Genomic DNA, 19,117 nt, shown 5'->3' on the forward strand with positions numbered 1-19,117 from the left:
GGTCCACCGGTTTGGATCCCGGGTGTGGACATGGTGCCGCTTGTCAAGCCATGCTGTGGTAGGCGTCCCACATATAAAGTAGAGGAAGATGGGCACGGGTGTTAGCTCAGGGCCAGTCTTCCTCAGCAAAAAAAGAGGAGGATTGGCAGGAGATGTTAGCTCAGGGCTAATCCTCCTCCTCCTCAAAAAAAAAGTCATGTAAAATGTGGATTCTGATTCAGTGGGTCTGGGCTGGGGCCGGAGAGTCTGTGTCTCTATCAAGCTCCCAGGTGACACTGATGCTGAGGGCACCCAGACCACACTGAGTAGTGTGGGTGTAGAACCCCGTCTTAGGGTCAGGCAATCTTTTTTGCAGCTCTGGAGTTAAATGGTCAGCCAGTTGCTAGCTGTGTGATGTTGGGCAAGGCATTCAGTGTCTCTGATTCCAGTCCTCTCATCTGTAAAATGGGGATGGGAATGAGACTTGTTTCACAGAAGCGAGTAAGAGTAAATAAGTAGAATAAGATCAGGTAAGTAATGTTTTATGTACAAGGAGCTTAAGCATTGCCTGACACCCTGGATAATCCTACAGATGTATCTCATATGAGATAGAGTATCTGTATCTCGCTGCTCAGAGGACTGTCAGTCTCCTTGGGTTAAACCAAGTTCCTGCCATAGATTTTTTTCCAGAGGGTGACGGGGATAGAGATGCAGGCAAAGCAATCAGGATGGACAGGTATTCAGGTGGCAATGAAAGAAACTTTCAATGAGTAGCTCCAGCTCCCCCACTAAGGGACCAGGAATTCGTCTTGTACCCAAATCTCACCACGGACCTCTTCCCACCACTTTTCGTGGGTCAGACGGGGTCCGCACCCTGCAAACACTGAGAGAATTAAACTTTGGTTCCTGCAATCCAGGAGCCTGGAGAGAAGGCATATGAAGGGAACGGGGAGGGACCCGTGGGAAGGGGTGCCCCTGTGCAACCCTACACATCGTGGCATGGAGGGCCTGGACAAGGAGTGGGCACTTCTGGGTTCCAGTCACCCATCAGCCACCTGGTGTCTTGGGCAAGTCAGAGACTTTCTCCAGACCTTTAGCTCTGAAATTTGGTTGATGGTACTAAAGGGGGTTTGAATGCTGTCATGAATGTGAAAGTGCTTGGGGAAGTGCTGTATATATACGGGCCTCCTTTAGGATAAAAGGCACCCAAAGTTCCCATTCTTCTGAATTTGAAAGTAGGTTGCATCTGTGGGGACTAATGAGAAAAGATTTGTTCCTGGTCCCTGGAGGCTGCCCCTGGGGGCTGTCTTGGCTTCCCCAAGGCAGGGGGCCTTGGGTCCCCTCATCCCCGTGAGCCTACAGCATCCCCTCTCCTCCTTAAAGAGGTCCTAGCCTGGGCGGGAGGGGGCAACCCTCTCTGCTGACCCCGTTTTCCATATAAATTACACACATCCCTTGACAGAGGTTTCTGGCACAGACCAGGCCCCTACCTCACTCGCCTGCTTTGCTCTCCCCGTGCCTTCGGCTATCCCGCTAAAGCGATCAAACTTCACAAGGGGATCCCCTTGGGAGGGGTTGGCTAAGGCCACCGGGAAGCCCTGGCCCTGCCTGGTTTGGCTATCTCCTCCTCCTCAGGCCACGTCCCCTCTAATCTAAGGTAGCGAGGCCAGCAAATGCCTGCCCTGAAGGGGACAGAGTTGGATGTGTGACTTAGTAAGGCAGAGAGCCACAAGTAATCCCCTGAGGACTTTGCTGTGTAACCTGAGATGATCTGGCCCGCACACACCTGTTTTCACTCCTTTGCTGATAGCGGCATAAAAAGCGTGGTTAATGACTCTAGGAACTGACAGGGGTGGGCCATCCATGCATCTGTCCTATCTTGGAAAGATCTCCCGGTGAGCCAGGCTGCACGTGCCTGCACAAGGTTGAGGAAGGACTGGAAGGGCTCTCCCATGTTTCCATCGCTACACAATCATCAGGACCCCGTGGGGAGACTTGAGAGCAGGGTCAGGGGTGGGGCCCTGGGTGTGGGCCATCCACTCCCTCCCTTGGTAATGGACGGCAGGTCTATAACTGCCCCAGCCGCGACTTCCACATCTCGGGAGCGAGGCAGAATAACACCAGCTCTGCTTGCCGCACGCGGCAGTCATGAAGACTAGGGAGGTCGGGTGAGCGGCTGCACGCCAGGTCCACACCTCGCTCCCGAGGACGGGAGCTAGCTTGAGTTAGACTCTTTGAGGAGCAAAGCAAGTGCCAACCCTGTGAAACTGACCAATCGTGTTCTAATCATTTAGAACTGCAAGCTTCTACTTCGGGTGGCACAGAAGATGTTGGCAATTTGTTGGAGAATCATTTCTCTGCTGGAGACGCAGCAAGTCTAGACGAGAAGGAAAGGGCGCTTTATGCAGAGGCGGCTCCTCGAGAGAAGAAGCTGCTCCTTCACTCCCCAGATGGCAGGGAGGCTGGGAGCTCGGAGAAGACCGCCGCTGACACCCCCGGCCCGGGCTCTGATCCCGAAGCCAGCCTCTCCAATGCCTCAGCCTCACAGTCGGCTCCCCTCGGGGACCCTGCGGAGCCTGGGGAGGAAGAAGTGCGTCCACCAGGAGAGAGTGCCCTGCCTCCAGAAGGGGAGAGGGGCCCCCGGGAAGAGGGGAGGCCAGATCTCAGTGCGGGAGAGGGCCCAGCAGAAGAGAGAGCTGGGCTTGGGGTCTCCACAGAGGAAGTCAGCGGGGAGGCTGACGGACAGGCTAGGGGAGATGTGGTCCCTGAGGAAGCTGAGGAGATCCTAGGGGACAATGCTGAGCAGGAAACAGCAGCGGGAGCCGTAGGGCCTGAAGACGCAGGGGCTTCTCCCACCACGGAGGAGGTCGAGGAGGCCCATGCCCCCAAGACAGGAGGTGAGGGCAGCCCAGGGCCTGATGAGGAGCCTGAAGGGCCAGATGGAGTTGTGGATGTGGACACAGAAGCCAGGGAGGGGCCTGAGGACCAGGGGGAGCCTGGCCACAGCCCTGCCACGGAGACGGAGAGCGCACAGAGCTCCGAGGTGGAGGGCACCCAGGAAGACAGCCCTCCAGAGGGCCAGGCGCCAGAGATGTCTCAGGAGGACCAGGACGTGGCCTCCTCTGAAGAAGAGGATGGCGATCACAGCGGAAGCGAGGAAGAAGAATCTGAAGAGGACAGCGGCGATGGGGCTAGTTCAGAAGAAGAAGGGGGTGACTCTGAGGAAGCCGGGGAACCCCAGGAAGCAGCAGGAACCCCAAGCCTTGAGGACGAGGGGGCCCAGTTGAGTCCAGAGGAGTTGCATACAGGGCTCGAGGGGGACGAGGCCCAGGATGCAGCCGCAGAGGAGTCGGAGGAGGGGCCTCAGGGTACGGGCTTCTCAACTTGCTTCTGCCGCCTCCGGCAGCTACACTCTTCCTGGGAATCTTGTATGTAGTGGGACCAGCAGGGACAGGGTGGGACGTTAGAGCCAGCCTGGTTTTCTGGGTGGAGGCCCCGTCCAGTGTCCCTGGCCCATGAGGTGCCTTTGGGGCTGCTCATTAGCCACTTATCCCCAGTTTTGAGGGAGCCCGTGGGAGGATACCCCATGGAGGGCCCAGAGGGACCTGGTCACTTCTGAGTTAGGCCCACAGGAGCCTGCCCATTAGAGTCCCTCGATGCACTTTAACATGGACCAGTGCCTTAACCTGAAGGACAAGGGACATAGTGGCAGGATTTGAGGTCCCGTGGCAGGCTGGTGGAGGGAGGTACAGGTTGGGGGTGGGTTGGAGGCCCCTGGGGGACCACGTTGGTGAGCTAACACCTGGGGTCTCCCCTTGAAGACTAGACCATGTTAAGCAGGGTGAACAGGGACTAGGGTCAGCATCGTGATAAGAAATCTCAGGCTGGCTGTGACACTGACATCCTGCAGATGTCCACTTGGAGCAGCAGTAGCTGCCCTCTCAGGACTGGGGGACGGGGACAGGTGAAGGGCAGGGCAAAGCCATTGGGCAGCACTGGGGACTGTCACATCTGAGGCCTGGCCAGGATGCTCCATGGCCTCACCAAGTATGCTGGCCAGACCAAGGGCTGGCTTTTAGGATGGGGGGACTGCAGCAGTCTTCACTTGCAGTGTGGCTTCCCCACAGGTTTCCTTGTAGGATTTAGTTTCCATGCTGCTTGTCAGGTGCTTGCACACTCTGTAGGGGGAGGGCCTGCAGTCAGCCAGCTCCTCCCCCTTCCCTGTCCTCCCTATTCTGGGTCTGGGGTCGGGCTGCGTGGGTCTGATCTCCGTAAAGAATCGTTCACCTGGGAGGCTGCACATCCTGATTCTTCTCTGCTTCCCACCCCTCGTGGAACTGGTCTCCCTCTGCCCCACAGGCCCAAGTCCGTCCTGCTTCTAATCACCTAAAATCCTGGGTGCGATGGGCTCCAGTAGTAACGGCTTCCCCAGGAGCCTGCAGGCGGTCATGGGCATCTCTTGCTTGGTCAGAAGCAACAGTTGAGCACCCCAGACGCTGTGCAGAGGCTCCTCCTGACCATGCTCCACACAGCCCCCTTGTGCCCTGATAAAAATGCTCATTTGATCAGGGCGGTTGTTTGCGTAGAACCCCTTCCTGGCTTCCGGTGCCCTGAGGATAAAAGGCAGACTCTTATGTGGCCTTTAAGACCATGCAGGTCAGCCCCTGCGGAACTCTCCTGCCCCCAGCACACAACCCTCACCTCCTGCGGCCCAGCCACCCTTCCTACTTCCTGCTGAATCACTCCTGTTTCCTGCCCTGACCCTCCCCTAAATGACTCCTCACAGCAGATCTCAGCGCCCAGGCGGCCCCTCCGGGAAGTGTCCGGACTCCCCCCGCTAAGACTCCCCAGGCACACTTCTTAGGCCCTCATAGCTTCTGGCATCTTTCCTTCCATGGCTGCATCACTGGCTGTAATCATTACATTACTTTTAAGGTCATTCCTCCCCTCTCCTCTCTAGACTGTAGGAAACCTCCACCAGGGCAGGAGCTTGTCTGTTTTGGGCACCACGGCATTCCCAGCGTGATGCTCGGTGCTCGGCACACAGTCAGTGCTCAGTCAATGTTTGCTGAAGGCGTAAAATGGATCGTGGAGCTTAACGGAAGTTGAGTGTGGATTTTCAAAGTCCCTCCTAGAGACAGAACTCCATTCAGTCAAACTTGGAGAGCCTTTGTGCAGCCCCTCCTCACTGCCTGCCCCTGCCCATCTTCCGGGGGCGCTGGGAGCCCAGCTGGCTCTTGGCTTTGCCCTAACCCTGCTCTCTGCTTCTCTCTCCAGAAGAGGCGGAGGATGTGAGTGAAGAAGCCCCACTGAGAGACCGCTCCCACATTGAGAAAACTCTGATGCTGAATGAGGAGAAGCCGACTGATGATTACCCGGGTAACCGGAGGCCTGGGCCTGGGGGTGGAGCGCCTTGGGGGCTGGGCCGCTGGGGCTGGCGGGCACCCCAGGGAGGAGAGCCCTGGAGATGGGGGCTTTCTGGAGGAGGCTCCCCCAGGAGGGTCCAAGGCTGCGGGCCTCTGGGTTGGCAGGGAGGAGGAAAGGCCATCCCAGCAGAGGGACCAGCGGAAGTGTAGAGGGCGAATCCTGGTGCTGCTGCCGGGACGGTGCTGGCCTTGGCGCTGCAGCCAGGTAGGGTTGTTAAGAAGAGTTCATCAATTTGCTTTGATTTTTACAGTTGATAATGCCCTCTCATGTCTGGTATTTCATTTCATCCTTGTAACCACTCAAGGCTTTCAGTGGGGCTTGTCTCCTCTCAATCGATGAGTGAACAAAAGCTCAGAGTGAGGCAGCGGTTTGCTGTGCACACAGCTAGAGAGGGGCTGGCAGCGCGAGGGAGGGCTGGGGTCCAGAGAGGCCCGGCCTCTGTCCCTCGTTCCTCCCTCTCTGCGCCAGTGAGTCACTTCTCCCTGGAGCCATACTCTTCCCGAGAAGACACCTGCGATGTCTGAACCCTCCCAGGGGCAGTGGGGAGTGCGTGACAGGCCAGGGGCCAGTGTGGCTGTGCCTCCTTGCCCTATAAGCCCCAGGCAGGCACCATAGAGGCAAGGAGGGAAGAAGGGGACAGTTCTGTGGCAGTTCCCATCTGCCATTGAAAGGCCTTCAGTAGCTGCCGGCTGAGGCGGAGCTTCAGGACACACTATCAAAGAGAGAGAAGAGGGTTAGATTTAAAAAGAAAGTCCAGGGGCTTTGGAGGATGGGGAGGGAATGCCTTCTGGTTTAAAGCTTTCTGAGGGTTGGGATGTGGGCCAGCTCCCTCCAGGAATGCTAATTCATGGGCCCTGCTCCCCACCAGGGACTCCCTGGGGAGACAGACGGCTCCACAGAGGTTCAGCCGCCTGGAGCGCCCCCCTGACCTCTCCCTTCACCCTTCTCTGCCCCCAGTGGTACTGCAGCGACTTCGAAAGATCTACCACTCGTCCATCAAACCCCTGGAGCAGTCTTACAAGTACAACGAGCTTCGGCAGCACGAGATCACAGGTACCCCCTCGCGTCCGGAGGTTGAGCCTGACCTCCAGCCTGTCCACACTCCCCAGTGGCCTTGCGGGTTCCCGAGCTCCCTGCACGGTGGGCATGAGGACACGTGGAGCTGACCTCTCCTAAGGACTTGGAGAGGGACAGAGACTTCAGTCATGTGAATGATGCTTTCCCTGAAAGCGTGCCCCACGATTTGCACGGGGTGTCACAAAGACCATTTCATGAGTAAGCGCTCAGGTGCCGTAGTGCCCTGGCTTCCAAGGGCAGTGATGCCTGCTCGATCCCGTGTGGGCTCAAGGGCTCCCTGGTCACTTGAGATCATGTCTGCAGGCCTCTCATTGGCCTGGATTCCTTCCCTCCTCCTCCTCACTCCTTCTGGTTGGCTTTTCTTGGGTCTGGATTCTTTTAAAAATTGATTTTCAAAGTAATGGAAATAAGGTATACTTGTTGCCCCCCCAAAAATTCAAATAGTACAAAACAGTATGAATTGAAAAATAAAAACCCCTTTCTTGATTTCCAGCTTCTCTAATTCCACTCCCAGAGACTCCCACTGTTGCAGTTTCTCGTGAATCCTTCTAGACATTTCCTCTGCGTACGTGAGCTTATGCAAGCGTGTCTTTTCTGTTTGTTTTACAAAGATGGGATGATATCACACAATTGTGTGTGTCTGTATGTGTGTTTCTCTGTATGTCTGTGTAACTGTGTGTATCTCTGTGTGTGTCTGTTTCTCTGTGTGTGTCTCTGTGCGTCTCTGTGTGTGTCTGTATATCTGTGTGTGTCTGTTTCCCTGTGTGTCTGTGTCTCTGTGTGTATGCATGTGGCTCCCTGCTCTTTCTGTTCCTCATGTGGATGCACCACACTAGATAACTACTATCCTACTGATGGAAAATAGGCTGTTTGCCATTTTCTATTTTTTCAGTGTTACAAATACCACTATAATCATCACATATTTCATGCAAACATATTTATAGGATAAAGTTCTAAAAGTGGAACGCTGGAATGAAACATTGTCATAGTCGTTGCTAAATTGCCTTCAGTCGCCCTAGTTCGTACCCACAACAGGGTGGGAGAGTTCTTGTTCCCCCACATTTTCGTGTTATTCATTTTTGAAAGATTTAACAATGGCGTCTAATTGTTGTTTGAATGGTGAGTGGTATTGCACATCTCTTTCTGTGTTGATTGGCTATTTCTGCATTATCCCTTGTGATGCTCTTGATGGCTATAAAGTGGATGGGGGACTAGCAGGTATATGTTATTCCTGCTTTACAGAAGAGGGCCCTGATGTCCAGAGAAATGGTGGGCTCCCCAGGATCCTGGCTGGTGCTAGGAGCCCTAACTTTCTCCTCTTCTGAGAGAAGACATCTGCCCAGTTTCACAACTACCTCTCCTGTTTCTTGCAAGCCAAAGAGCAATCTATCCTCCTTGGCTCCACAGAGGATGTGCAGGCCTTGGTGTGAGGGTGCAGGCGCCAGTGCTTTCTGTCCTCCACACTGGCCTTCCTTCTTTCGCAGCCCCTAGACCCAACGGCTTGGCCCGGAAGGCTGTGGGCTGCCCAGGGAACGGCGCTCTGCAGGGAGGGCTTCTGGTTCCTGACTTCGCTTTCTGGGTTTGGCTCCTCTCCCCTTGACTCTTGCAAGTGCTGGGCGCTCCGCTGTGCCTCAGGGCAGCCTCTCCCCATGACCTCCACCCATGGTGTCTCACCTGCCGCCTCCTGCACATGCCAGTCACGCCCCCTGCTGCGGAGAGCAGAAACAGCGGCTCCCTCGAAAAGCCCTGTTTGTGGTTTCTCTCACAGGCGAGATGGAAGGTCCAGCTCTCCTTGGTGTCACCTGGGCCTGGACAGAAGAGTTTTGGTAGGATCTCTGTGGCTATAACTGGGGACTCCTTCCCCTCCCTCAGCCTGGCTATCCCTTCCTGTCCCTGAGCCAGGAGTTGACACCTGGAGATGCAAGCGGCTCTTGTGTGTATTTACAGGCAGGGAGGGATGGGGCAGGGCCATGGTATCAATTTCAGGCAATATTTATGTGCGGCTGCTTACAAGATGCCATCTGGGTCTTCTAGGATTAGTTTCACCTTAGAGAAAGAAAACCAATGCATCAAGAAGCAAGGTACAGACAAGGAGGAGACCCTGCTCCTCTGTGTGTGACGAGAGGGGAAGATGATCTCTTCATACTGCTTATGTATGCATTAAAATATCTGAAAGAATACAGAGGGAGTGTGATGGCCGAGGCAGACTGGGGACAGGGAAGGGAGACTTTTCACTGTATATCTTTTTATACTTCTGATTTTTGAATGAAGATATTAAATAAATTAAACTGGGAAAAATGGACAAATGAAAAAAGAAATGCCTACTGTTTTGAGGCCTCTCTCCAGGCTCAGGGAGGTGAAGAGGTCTGGAGAGCTGTAGGTGCTAAATGATGGAGAGGTGACCCTCTGCTGTGGTTCAGGGAAGGGCTGAAGAGCTGCAGCCTGCAAGTCAGCAACGAGAATGATGCATTCCATGCCAAAAGCCTTTCTCCCCCCAGTCCCTGCCCTCTGGTTTTGAAAGCATTGGAGAAGTCTGCTTTTTCTTCTTAGGGACATCAACTGGAGTGGCCCAGGCAGGGTGTTCTCCCCAACACTGGACACAGGGACAAGAACCCAAGAGATGCGGAGTCCATGCTTGGTCTTGGGACCTGGCAAATTTGTCATGGGCTTTGGAGACTAATATTTGAGACTGGCCCCAGAGCCCAGGCTTGGGCTGAGCCTAAAGTGGGATGTGGGGGGCACAGCTAAGGAGGGCGACACTCGGGACAGGCAGGGCCCGAGTCAAGGTCGTCCAAGGTTGCATAAGCTTCTTTCATATCCTTTCTTCTGTTACCAGTCCCAATTGCAGAGTTTTAACCTCTCCCCACGTGGCAGCTCTCTCCTCCCCTTTTTATGAGCAGTTCTCCTCCAGATCTAAATCAGGAGGCCTCACCCAGGGTGAGCTCTGAGTCAGTATTTGTTGACTTTACTTAGTCCCTCCTTCCGGTGTCAGTGCGCCAAGGATCTGTGCAAGGCCCAAACGATGTCTTCTGGTGTCTTTTAACTGGGTGATCGCACTTGCATAGAAGGAGATGTGCCACTGATTGCTACACGCTCTCTGGTCCAATCTAGAATCCCACAGTTCAATCAGATGGACTGGGACACAGCACGGAGAACTGTGTCACTCTCACAGTGAGGAACTTTGTTAGTTCACTTCCATTTCTAATTCCCGCCGCCCGCAGATGGGGAAATTACTTCCAAGCCAATGGTGCTGTTCCTGGGACCGTGGAGCGTTGGCAAATCCACCATGATAAACTACCTCCTTGGGTTGGAAAACACTCGCTACCAGCTCTACACAGGTAACAGTGTGATTTTCTTGTGTGATTGTTGGTATTTCAATGTCATATATAAGAACACTGTAAAAATTAAAGCATTCATATATGTCTTCAATATAACAATGAAAATTACATACAAGAAACCAGCAGCTACCCCCATCTTCATAGTAGCATTATTCACAATGCTCAAGAGGTGGAAACAACCTAAATATCCATTGATGGATGAATGCATAAACAAAACATGGTCTATTCATACAGTGGAATATTATTCAGCCTTAAAAAGGAATGAATTTCTGAGACATGCCACAACGTGGATGAACCTCGAAGACACTATGCTAAGTGAAATAAGCCAGACACGAAAGGACAAATACTGTGTGATTCCACTTATGAGATACCTAGAGTCATCAAATTCGTAGAGACACAAAGTAGAGTAGAGATTCCCAGGGGCTGGAGGAAGGGGGCACGGGAGTTACTGTTTAATGGGTATAGAGTTTCTGTTCGGGAGATGGATAGTGGTGATGGTTGCACATCACTGTGAATGTCCTTATGGCCACTTACCTGCACACTTAAAAATGGTGAAAATGGTGAATTTTGATATGTGTATCTTACCACGATTTTTTAAAAAAGAAGCCAGGAGCTTAGCGAATGCAATATCCGATTCCTGTGGCACACCGTCCCTGAACACCTTGCTCACCCCCTGACTTTGTGGTAGCTCTCCTCCCCAGGGGTGACCGCGGTCCTACTAACCTGGTGCCGTGTGTGCAGGTGCTGAGCCCACCACCTCAGAGTTCACGGTCCTCACGCACGGGCCCAAGCTGAAAACCATCGAGGGCATTGTCATGGCTGCTGACAGCGCCCGGTCCTTCTCACCCCTCGAGAAGTTTGGCCAGAATTTCCTGGAGAAGCTGATTGGCATCGAGGTTCCCCACAAACTTCTGGAGCGGGTCACTTTTGTGGATACACCAGGCATCATTGAGAACCGCAAGCAGCAAGAAAGAGGTAATTCAGCACTCATTTCTGAACAGCGTGAGCTTTGTCTTCGAAAATTGTTTTCGACAATGAGTGGTAGGCAGGGAGGGGAGAGGTAATGTGGCCAGCATTGTCCAAGACCAGGTTCTTTGCTCCCAGTCCCTTCTTGTTGTCACTGTGATGCCACTTAGGTGTGGAGTACCTTATCCTTTCACCTCTCCGGGGACGGATCTGGTTGGGAGGCAATCAGTATTTTCCTAAGGGGAGGGAGGGCTGGTCTTCCCTGTAAGTAGCACCTTGAGGTCCACGCTGGGGCTGAGCTGTCTTTGGGAGGCCCAGGCTCTCCCTGAGATCAAAGACCTGGACCAGTTGGGTCCCAGTCCAGGTGTACTTGACCTCTGGCTCACTTGGGTCTGGGTTGAACCTGACCTTCTGCTTCACCAGGCTCCTGCTTCAGCATAAGCCTGTGTCAGACTTCCCAAAACCCCACTTGCCTTCAGGTGGCAGGAGAGTGCCACTTCGGGGCTGGCAGGCACTAGGTTATGACACAGGCCAGTGGGCATTGCCGTGGTGCAAGGCCATCTGCAGAGATGAGTCATAACTGCATTTGTAGGAATATATGAGCAGATGGTGGATCTCTGTTTGTGGTTATAACTCTCATTTTGCTTATAACCAGACTTTGTTTTATTACTAGTAATAACGTTATCACTAATAATTATAATAGTAACTTAACCTTTATTGCATTCCTGTTATGCATCGGATGAATCTTATGCATCACTGGTTGGTCATTGTAGAAGATTTTCAAAACAGGTATTCCTAGTCTCCTTATTTTGGAAATAAGTTAAAGGAATTAAAACATATTGAGCATCTACTACATGACTGGCAGTTTTAGTTAGGTGCTTTCCTATATTTATAGCAACATAGTAATCTTTATATCAACTTGGGTGTCATTGTCCTTTTTGACACTTTATAGCTAAATCGCTAAAGCTTAGAAGCATTAAAGCAAGGATCAGGTTGTTCTTGGTCAAAGGTTGACAAGCAGCAGGAGGTACGCAATTAAAATTCTTTAAAAGTCTTCAGGAACCCAGGAAATCCCTACTGTTGTTACTTCCCTCACCCCACGGAATGGTTTGGTTCTGGAAGAACCCGGGGTAAGGCCTGCTCAGCTTGACTTCTGGTTCCCTCTCCTCAAGGTTACCCCTTCAATGACGTGTGCCAGTGGTTCATCGACAGAGCTGACCTCATCTTTGTCGTCTTTGACCCCACCAAGCTGGATGTGGGTCTGGAGCTGGAGATGCTCTTCCGCCAGCTGAAGGGGCGGGAGTCCCAGATAAGGATCATCCTGAACAAGGCCGACAGCCTGGCCACGCAGATGCTCATGCGCGTCTATGGGGCCCTCTTCTGGAGCTTGGCCCCGCTCATCAATGTCACAGAGCCCCCAAGGGTTTACGTCAGCTCCTTCTGGCCGTACGACTACAAGCCTGACACACACCGGGACCTGTTCCTCAAGGAAGAGATCTCCCTCCTGGAAGACCTGAACCAGGTGATCGAGAACAGACTGGAGAACAAGATTGCCTTCATCCGCCAGCATGCCATCCGGGTCCGCATTCATGCCCTCTTGGTTGACCGCTATCTGCAGACTTATAAGGACAAAATGACCTTCTTCAGTGATGGAGAACTTGTCTTCAAGGACATTGTGGAAGATCCTGATAAATTCTACATCTTCAAGACCATCCTGGCAAAGACCAATGTCAGCAAATTTGACCTTCCCAACCGCGAGGCCTATAAGGACTTCTTTGGCATCAACCCCATTTCCAGTTTCAAGCTGCTGTCGCAGCAGTGCTCCTACATGGGAGGTTGCTTTCTGGAGAAGATTGAGCGGGCCATCACCCAGGAGCTCCCCGGCCTCCTGGGGAGCCTCGGGCTGGGGAAGAACCCAGGTGCTCTCAACTGTGACAAAACAGGGTGTGGCGAAACCCCGAAGAATCGCTATAGGAAGCCCTAGGTTGCTGTGTTGCCATCCTCGGGTTTCTGTTGGTGAATGAGCTTGTGTCCTAACTGTCTGAGAAGTCCTGGTTTATTAACCCTTTGAGCCACGCTGGCGGAAATCCTTACGCATTGGAGATCTGGGAGCCAATTGAGGCCAGTGGTGGGGGAAGGGGTGGGTTGAGGGAGGAGAGTGGAAACTGTGAATTATAGTGCATTTGTCCTGTTGCTTCAATTCAGGGGCCTGATTGAGGCAAGTCAGGCCACACCTGCTTTCCCTGGGTTCTGTCTCAGAGGGACAGAGAGCAGCTAAATTCTAGTGTATACTGAATTAATGAATCAAATAAGCTAAAAGCAGCTGAAATTCCTTTTTTCCCTATAAGCTGGGAGAATAGAGAAGGCTTGAGTTCTGTAGGACTGCTCAGGCCCGTTGTGGCTTCCTTCCACCCACCGTCTTCTGTGTCCTGCGGCCCTGAGCTGCCTCCTAAGCTTGAGTTGACTTCAACAGGGGAAAATCTCTTGGGTCTGAATCAACCTGGGTTTTTAGCCTCCCCCTCAGGCCCTCTTCCCTGTTCCCTCAAGGGCGGGGGAATGGTATAGAATCCCAGAACACCAAGAGAGAACAAGAGTTCCCAGACAAGGAGAAGGATCTGCCTCCCCCATGCCATGTCTCTGGCATAGTCGTCTAAGCCAGCTGGGAAGCTTGGTCCCTTTCTCAGCCCCAAGAGATGAGCGTTCCGTGTATTCAGGTAATTTACTTCTTGGAAGTGACTTCAGTGAAAGCACCGGAAGGGCTCAGAGGGTTAATTGGTTTGCAGTGTGTCTTTGTCTATTGCATGTCTTGCAAAACTCAGATCCCAAAGGTGTTGGGTTTCAGAAGGGACAATGGAACCTTGCTCCTTTTCATCAGGGACATCTCTGGGCAGCCCACCTCCCCCAAATTTAAGAGGAGGCTGTTTCCACAACTTCTCCATGGAGACGCTTGGCAGAAGAGTTGTTCCTTCCTGGTTTTCATCACCACAGCTTTTCCTTTCCCTTCTTCTCCATTCCCTGACGCGCCAACACTCAGAACTCCGAGTAACCTCCCAGGAGTCAGAACCAGCACCAGCCACTCAGTGTTGGTGGCAACGAAGGCTTAACGTTCAGCTTTGCTCCTGAACTTGATGCCGACACCCACCAAATGCACCGCAGGAAAGCTGGGACCTTCAAGGACGGATGAGTGCAAATATGTGTGCATTACAATGTCCAAGAGAGATCAGGGAGATAGCGTGCCAGAGGGCATAGAGAAAGGACTGGCTGTGAGAGTCCTGCCTGGCTGGTGTGCCACCTCGGAGGGCAGCGGGGATGGGGGATGGGGGACGGAGGAGGGGTAGGGGTGGGGGAGCCTGGAGGGAAGAAGCCTTGTGATGAAAAGTGGGGAGGTGGACAGTCTGTATATATCCTAGAGACCTGGCCCAGGGCTGCCCAGAGGGGTTCTTCTGCCTAGTGAGCCAGCCTCTCTTGGGAGCGACTTCACCATGAGGCACCGGTCAGGACCATCAGCACCAGGAAGTCATCCTGGACCAGGAGGAAAGTGAAGATGAAGGCAGAGGGAGAGGCACTCTGAGGATGAGCCAGTGGAAGCAACTGGAAGCAGATGAGGTCCACGTGGAGGACTGTGATTTTGGAATTTCTGTTTCTCGGGATTATTAGTGCTCTGGTGCATGGCTGCAACAAGGGCTGCTGCTTTTGGCTTGGTGGAGGGCCTGGAACCCCCATTAGAAAACCAGAGTCCCCAGAGCCTCCAGGACATTGTTTCTAAGGACAAAGCCAACCAGAGGAGAAAAAGGGGTCTGCTGGGGGCATCCAAGGGGCGAGCTGCGTTTCTTCTTGTTAAAACCCAGCCCTCGCCTTGTCTCTCCATCATTCACCCTCTCTTGCTCCTGAATGCCCCTACTGCCCACAGTGACTCCTGGCACGTCTGTTTCCCCCGGTGCAGGAGGGGCATAAAAAGCGCAGAACTGTACGGGCATCGTCAAGCTGCTCATATCACTATGGCTTTGGGGAAGCGAGTGGGATGAGGCTGATACATTCACACAAGAGTCTGTCTTCAGAGGGGTGACATCTTCAGTGTGGTCTTCTCCCCTTTCCTTTTCTCCGTGCATTTTCCCCTTCTTCCTCCTTCTGTCCTCCGCTCACCCCTGGACTTTCTTTCCTCCGACTGCCCGTGGGCTTGCAGTCAGTCCGCTGGGCCTTGAAGTGCTGTTTTGTGCCCCACGCTGGGGAGGTGGATTTCAAGCAGAATTCTGACTCTTTGGGGTGGGTGGGTGGGTTGGGAACTGGGGGAAATTCGGGATCCAGAGATCCCTCAAGAGGAGTGTCTGTAAGTATTTGTGCCTGAACAGTTGCTGTTTCTCTCCAAAGCGGAACCTTTCCAGTGTCTTTCCATTCTGATTTCATCAGGGAGAAAGTCTCAATAAAGTTCCAATCTCTCTTTAACACCTCGTACTTTCTGATTGTCTCCAACCAGTTTAATCCTCCAGTTTAACCTCTTTATCTTATTTTTATCTAGTAAAGAGTACTAGTTTTCACTAAGGCATTGTTTTTTCAGAGCAGTTTTAGGTTCACAGACAGATTGAGAGGAAGGTACAAAGATTTCCCTTATAGTCCCTGCCCCACACCTGCACAGCCCGTCCATCGTCAACACCCCTGCCAGAGTGGGACGTTTGTTACAACTGAGGAAGCTACACGGACACATCATAATCAGCCAGGGTCCACAGTTTACACCAGGGCTCTCCCCTGATGTTGTACCTTCTATGGGTTTGGACGAATGGATGATGACATGTGACTATCATTATAATATCACGTAGAGTAGTTTCACGACCCTAAAAATCCTCTGTGCTCTGCCTCCATCCCTCCCATCTCCTCCCACCCCCATGTACTAATTTTTGAGTTTCTTGGAGTTAGATTGAAAATTTATAAATTGCCCACCCTTGTTTTGGATGCCCCTGGCGCCTTCTCAAGCTCCCTCCTGCTTGTTACCTCCCAGTATCAAAGACGACTGCTTCTGCAGCCAGCTATGAAACCAAGGCCTCCTGTTATGTAATTGGAACCCTGAAGAAATGCTCTCTCCTCAGCACCTGAGTTTGTCATTGCCTCGGCATCCGTGGTGGTAGCCCTTTGATAGGAGCTGTTGAAGCATCTATCCCAATCTCAGAGGTGGCTCAGGCAGTCACACCATTTGCTCTACACCTTCCACCACACAGCTGCCCCCTTGGTACTTGAAGGCTCTGGTGGAAGCAGCTGGAAGGCTTGTCCTGAATGGTAAGGACAGTACCTGCCTTGGCTTCTGCAGAAAGTGGTGCCCCCCCTTCCGAGCAGAGCTGCCTTGGTTTTGAAGCTTTAGCTCTGGGGTCCTTCCGAGGGTTTCACACCCCTGCGCGAGAGCATGTTTTAAAACGGAAAGAAACTGAGCTGGGGGAGGAGGGAGGAGTCGGAAATAACCGAAAGGGGAGAGTGAGATCTAAGTGAGATCTAAAAACACGCCACCACTGATGGAGCCAAGCCAGGGAGGATGCCGAATTCAGCACGCGCTGCCTGCTCTGGGTTTTCCTAGGTTGGGAGGGGCTGCTCCTGGGGCGGGATACGTAGGGCAGTGTGGTTCATTTCGTTCCTCTCTCTTGCTCTCCTCCTAATTGGGGGTCCACAGTCCACAGTCTGAACAAGCTGACCTAACCAAGGCCGCTGCTGCCCACCCACCCGGCCCCAGGTCACCTGTCCCACCCGTGACTGCAAGTGGTGTTTTCCCACGACTGGGAGAAGTACGGAGCTTTCCCTGGAAAAGGGGAGGTAGGTGAGGTCTGCTTTGAAGATAAATATAACACACCAGAACCTGCTGTGCTCATATCTACCACCTTTAGGTTAAGTCTGCCATGAAGATGGTAGGGAAACAGAACACAAAATGGAGGAAGCAAAATCAGACTGTTCTAAACAGAGCCAGACAGTGTGAGGGGCTGAACGGAGAGCAGGTCTTTACCGGTACGTGTACGTATCCTCTGCATATATGGGGGTTACATGTGGTTATACGTATAAGGGGTGTGCGAACACATGCGTGTAAAGTCTGTGCGTGTGGGGAAGCCGATGTGTATTGAGTATTTGGGGTCAAATGATGCCCAGGTACCTAGCACAGTGTCTGGCACGTGGGGCTCATCCCCTATGTGCCATCAGAATGAATGAAGGAGTAAGTGGGTTTGGAGGGAGTAAGGGAGGCGTCTGGGCATTATATGTTGTGTGGAGGGGCCCAGGGAGAAGAGGTCTGTCTTGGGTGAGTAGGTGGGAATGGCTGTGACGAAGTAAATGCATGAATAATGTGTGGATTACAGATTATGGGAGCAGGTGTAGGCAGATGCATGCGTGGGGTGAACCCAGATGCCCAACCCAGGGTGGAGACCCAGAAGATTCAGCCGTAGGAGGACACCCTACCAGTCCCTGGGCTTTGCCTGTTGTCTCCTATCCCAGTGAACCAAGGAGAAAGTCAGAGCCTTGGAAAACTCACAGGTACTGGCAAAATTTCATGTCAATTCCACTTTCTGTGACACGAGGCACAAGCCTTTCCCAATCCAGGGAAACCTTAATCTTTCTTTAGAAGAGCACAAAGGCAGTGAAGGAGAAGCATCAGGAAAATGGAACAGAAGAGTAGTGACAGGGGTTTGCCTGTAGCAAAGGTGTATTCAGTGGGTTCTGAGGTCTTCCCTGTGCCAATCTCTCATCTGAAGCATAAGAGAACACGCGTAAATGAGCATTTTCTGTCTCTGCTGGCACTGTGTAACACGTTCTGTTTTCCCATGACGTCAGTGGGGAAGGGAACCGTCTACAGAACCTCCTTTGTGCCAGGAACAGGGTATAGACTGTAGACATCACTGCACATACACCGTAAGATACCGTGGTAATTCGAATGGCGTGCGCCAGGCCACATGCTGAGTGCTTTATGTGCATTATTTCATTTAATCCTCCCACATGGAGGGAGCCGCCCAGCACAGACAAGAGCACAGGCTCTGGAGTCAGACTGCTTGGGATTCATTCTGGGCACCAGCACTTACTGGCTGGGCAGCCTTAGGCAAATGACTTAACTTGTCTGTGTTTCAGTTTCCTCCCCTATAAATGAAGATACTAATAGTTCCTCTCTCGTGGGGTTGTTGTGACGATTAAATGACTTCGTACATGCAACATGCTTGAAACAATACACAGCCCACAGAAGGCGTTCGGTAAATGTTACTACTATTATTATTCATACTTTGCTGATGAGGAGACATGGTGCGAGCATTGGAGATGATGGCCTGTGTAAGTGGGAGGGCCGGGACTCTGACACCTGACTCATGCCAGGTTACTTGCCTGGGGTCACATTTGATGTGGTCTTTCTGCTCCCAAGGACTTTCCCCCCTCTTCACAAAAAGGCAAAACTCAGAATTGCCTGATTTTTTTAATGGTTGGTCAGCACCTTGAAGCTTGTTAGTAACAAAATTGAAAACATTTCAAAGTAGTTTTCATTAGTGAATTTATTGAGGATTATTTCCGGAACAAAAAAATGCTTAAAAGGAAAAAAAAAACAAACCCTTAACTCCATTTCCCATTTGATCTTCGCCACCATTGTCTTGTGCAGTAGAGGGGCAGGTGTATTTATTATCCCTAAATCCGAATCCGGCACGGGAGACCGCATCTCCAGAGAAGTTAAGGCCAAGTTCACCAGCTAAAACATGACGCCACCAACTAAAAGGCTGCTTTTCTACCCACCCCACTATTCTTTACACCATATTCTACCACCTTGATTTGTGTTAATCTGGAGTCTAGACCAAGTAGTGACAGTATATTTTTCTGACACACTAAAAAGAGTGATTTTGTATTTGTGAAGAGTGCAAAAATCTTTGTTGGTTATATTTCCTTTTCTCCAAACTTCTGAATTTTTTCCCATCACAACTTCAAAAGATTTGGACTTTTTACATATTTATTCAGACATAATCTCTGCCCTAGGGGAGCTAACAATCGAGTTAGGGATACCGTGCACGGAGCCAGAGTGATCAGGGAAGTCTTCAGGGAGGAAGCAACCACATTTTCCAAATCATAAATCGGGATACATGGTCTGGTGGAGGATTTTCTTTCTCATTTGCAAACGTAATTCTTTGAAAAGCCCTACCCATGCATGCAGACTGTTAAACTTATTTTAACATTCAATAAATTACCTTTGTCAAGGAGAATCCATTCACAGAACATCAGGACTTTCCTGAGAATACTGACACCCAGGGGGTGAGCAAGCTTGGGAAGGGGGTGGAATTCTAGCTACGCTTTGAGGGATGGTGGATTTGGAAGGTCAGAGACCACGGGGATAGATC

At 51.9% G+C, this 19,117-nt stretch overlaps 1 protein-coding gene and 1 long non-coding RNA gene across 3 annotated transcripts in view; both read left to right on the forward strand.

The window, feature by feature from the left end:
* The window catches only part of SRL (sarcalumenin), a 40,042-nt gene extending 24,812 nt beyond the window's left edge, over nucleotides 1–15,230 (forward strand). Inside the window, exons 2-7 of one of the 2 annotated variants that reach the window (XM_014833191.3) lie at nucleotides 2,274–3,347; nucleotides 5,257–5,358; nucleotides 6,364–6,459; nucleotides 9,705–9,821; nucleotides 10,563–10,796; nucleotides 11,960–15,230. In XM_014833191.3, coding sequence (XP_014688677.1) covers nucleotides 2,274–3,347; nucleotides 5,257–5,358; nucleotides 6,364–6,459; nucleotides 9,705–9,821; nucleotides 10,563–10,796; nucleotides 11,960–12,771 — 2,435 coding nt within the window. In that variant the 3' untranslated portion in view covers nucleotides 12,772–15,230. The remainder of the gene's footprint in view (nucleotides 1–2,273; nucleotides 3,348–5,256; nucleotides 5,359–6,363; nucleotides 6,460–9,704; nucleotides 9,822–10,562; nucleotides 10,797–11,959) is intronic. The other variant, XM_014833192.3, reaches the window with a different exon arrangement.
* A 1,048-nt stretch (nucleotides 15,231–16,278) lies between these two features.
* LOC139040227 (uncharacterized) lies at nucleotides 16,279–18,306 on the forward strand. The gene is made up of 3 exons (XR_011494358.1): nucleotides 16,279–16,552; nucleotides 16,652–16,769; nucleotides 17,114–18,306. It is a non-coding gene; the product is annotated as an uncharacterized lncRNA (long non-coding RNA).
* The last annotated feature ends 811 nt before the right edge of the window (nucleotides 18,307–19,117 follow it).

Source organism: Equus asinus, chromosome 14 (genome assembly GCF_041296235.1).
Source record: "Equus asinus isolate D_3611 breed Donkey chromosome 14, EquAss-T2T_v2, whole genome shotgun sequence".
In the NCBI taxonomy this organism is placed as follows: domain Eukaryota; kingdom Metazoa; phylum Chordata; class Mammalia; order Perissodactyla; family Equidae; genus Equus; species Equus asinus.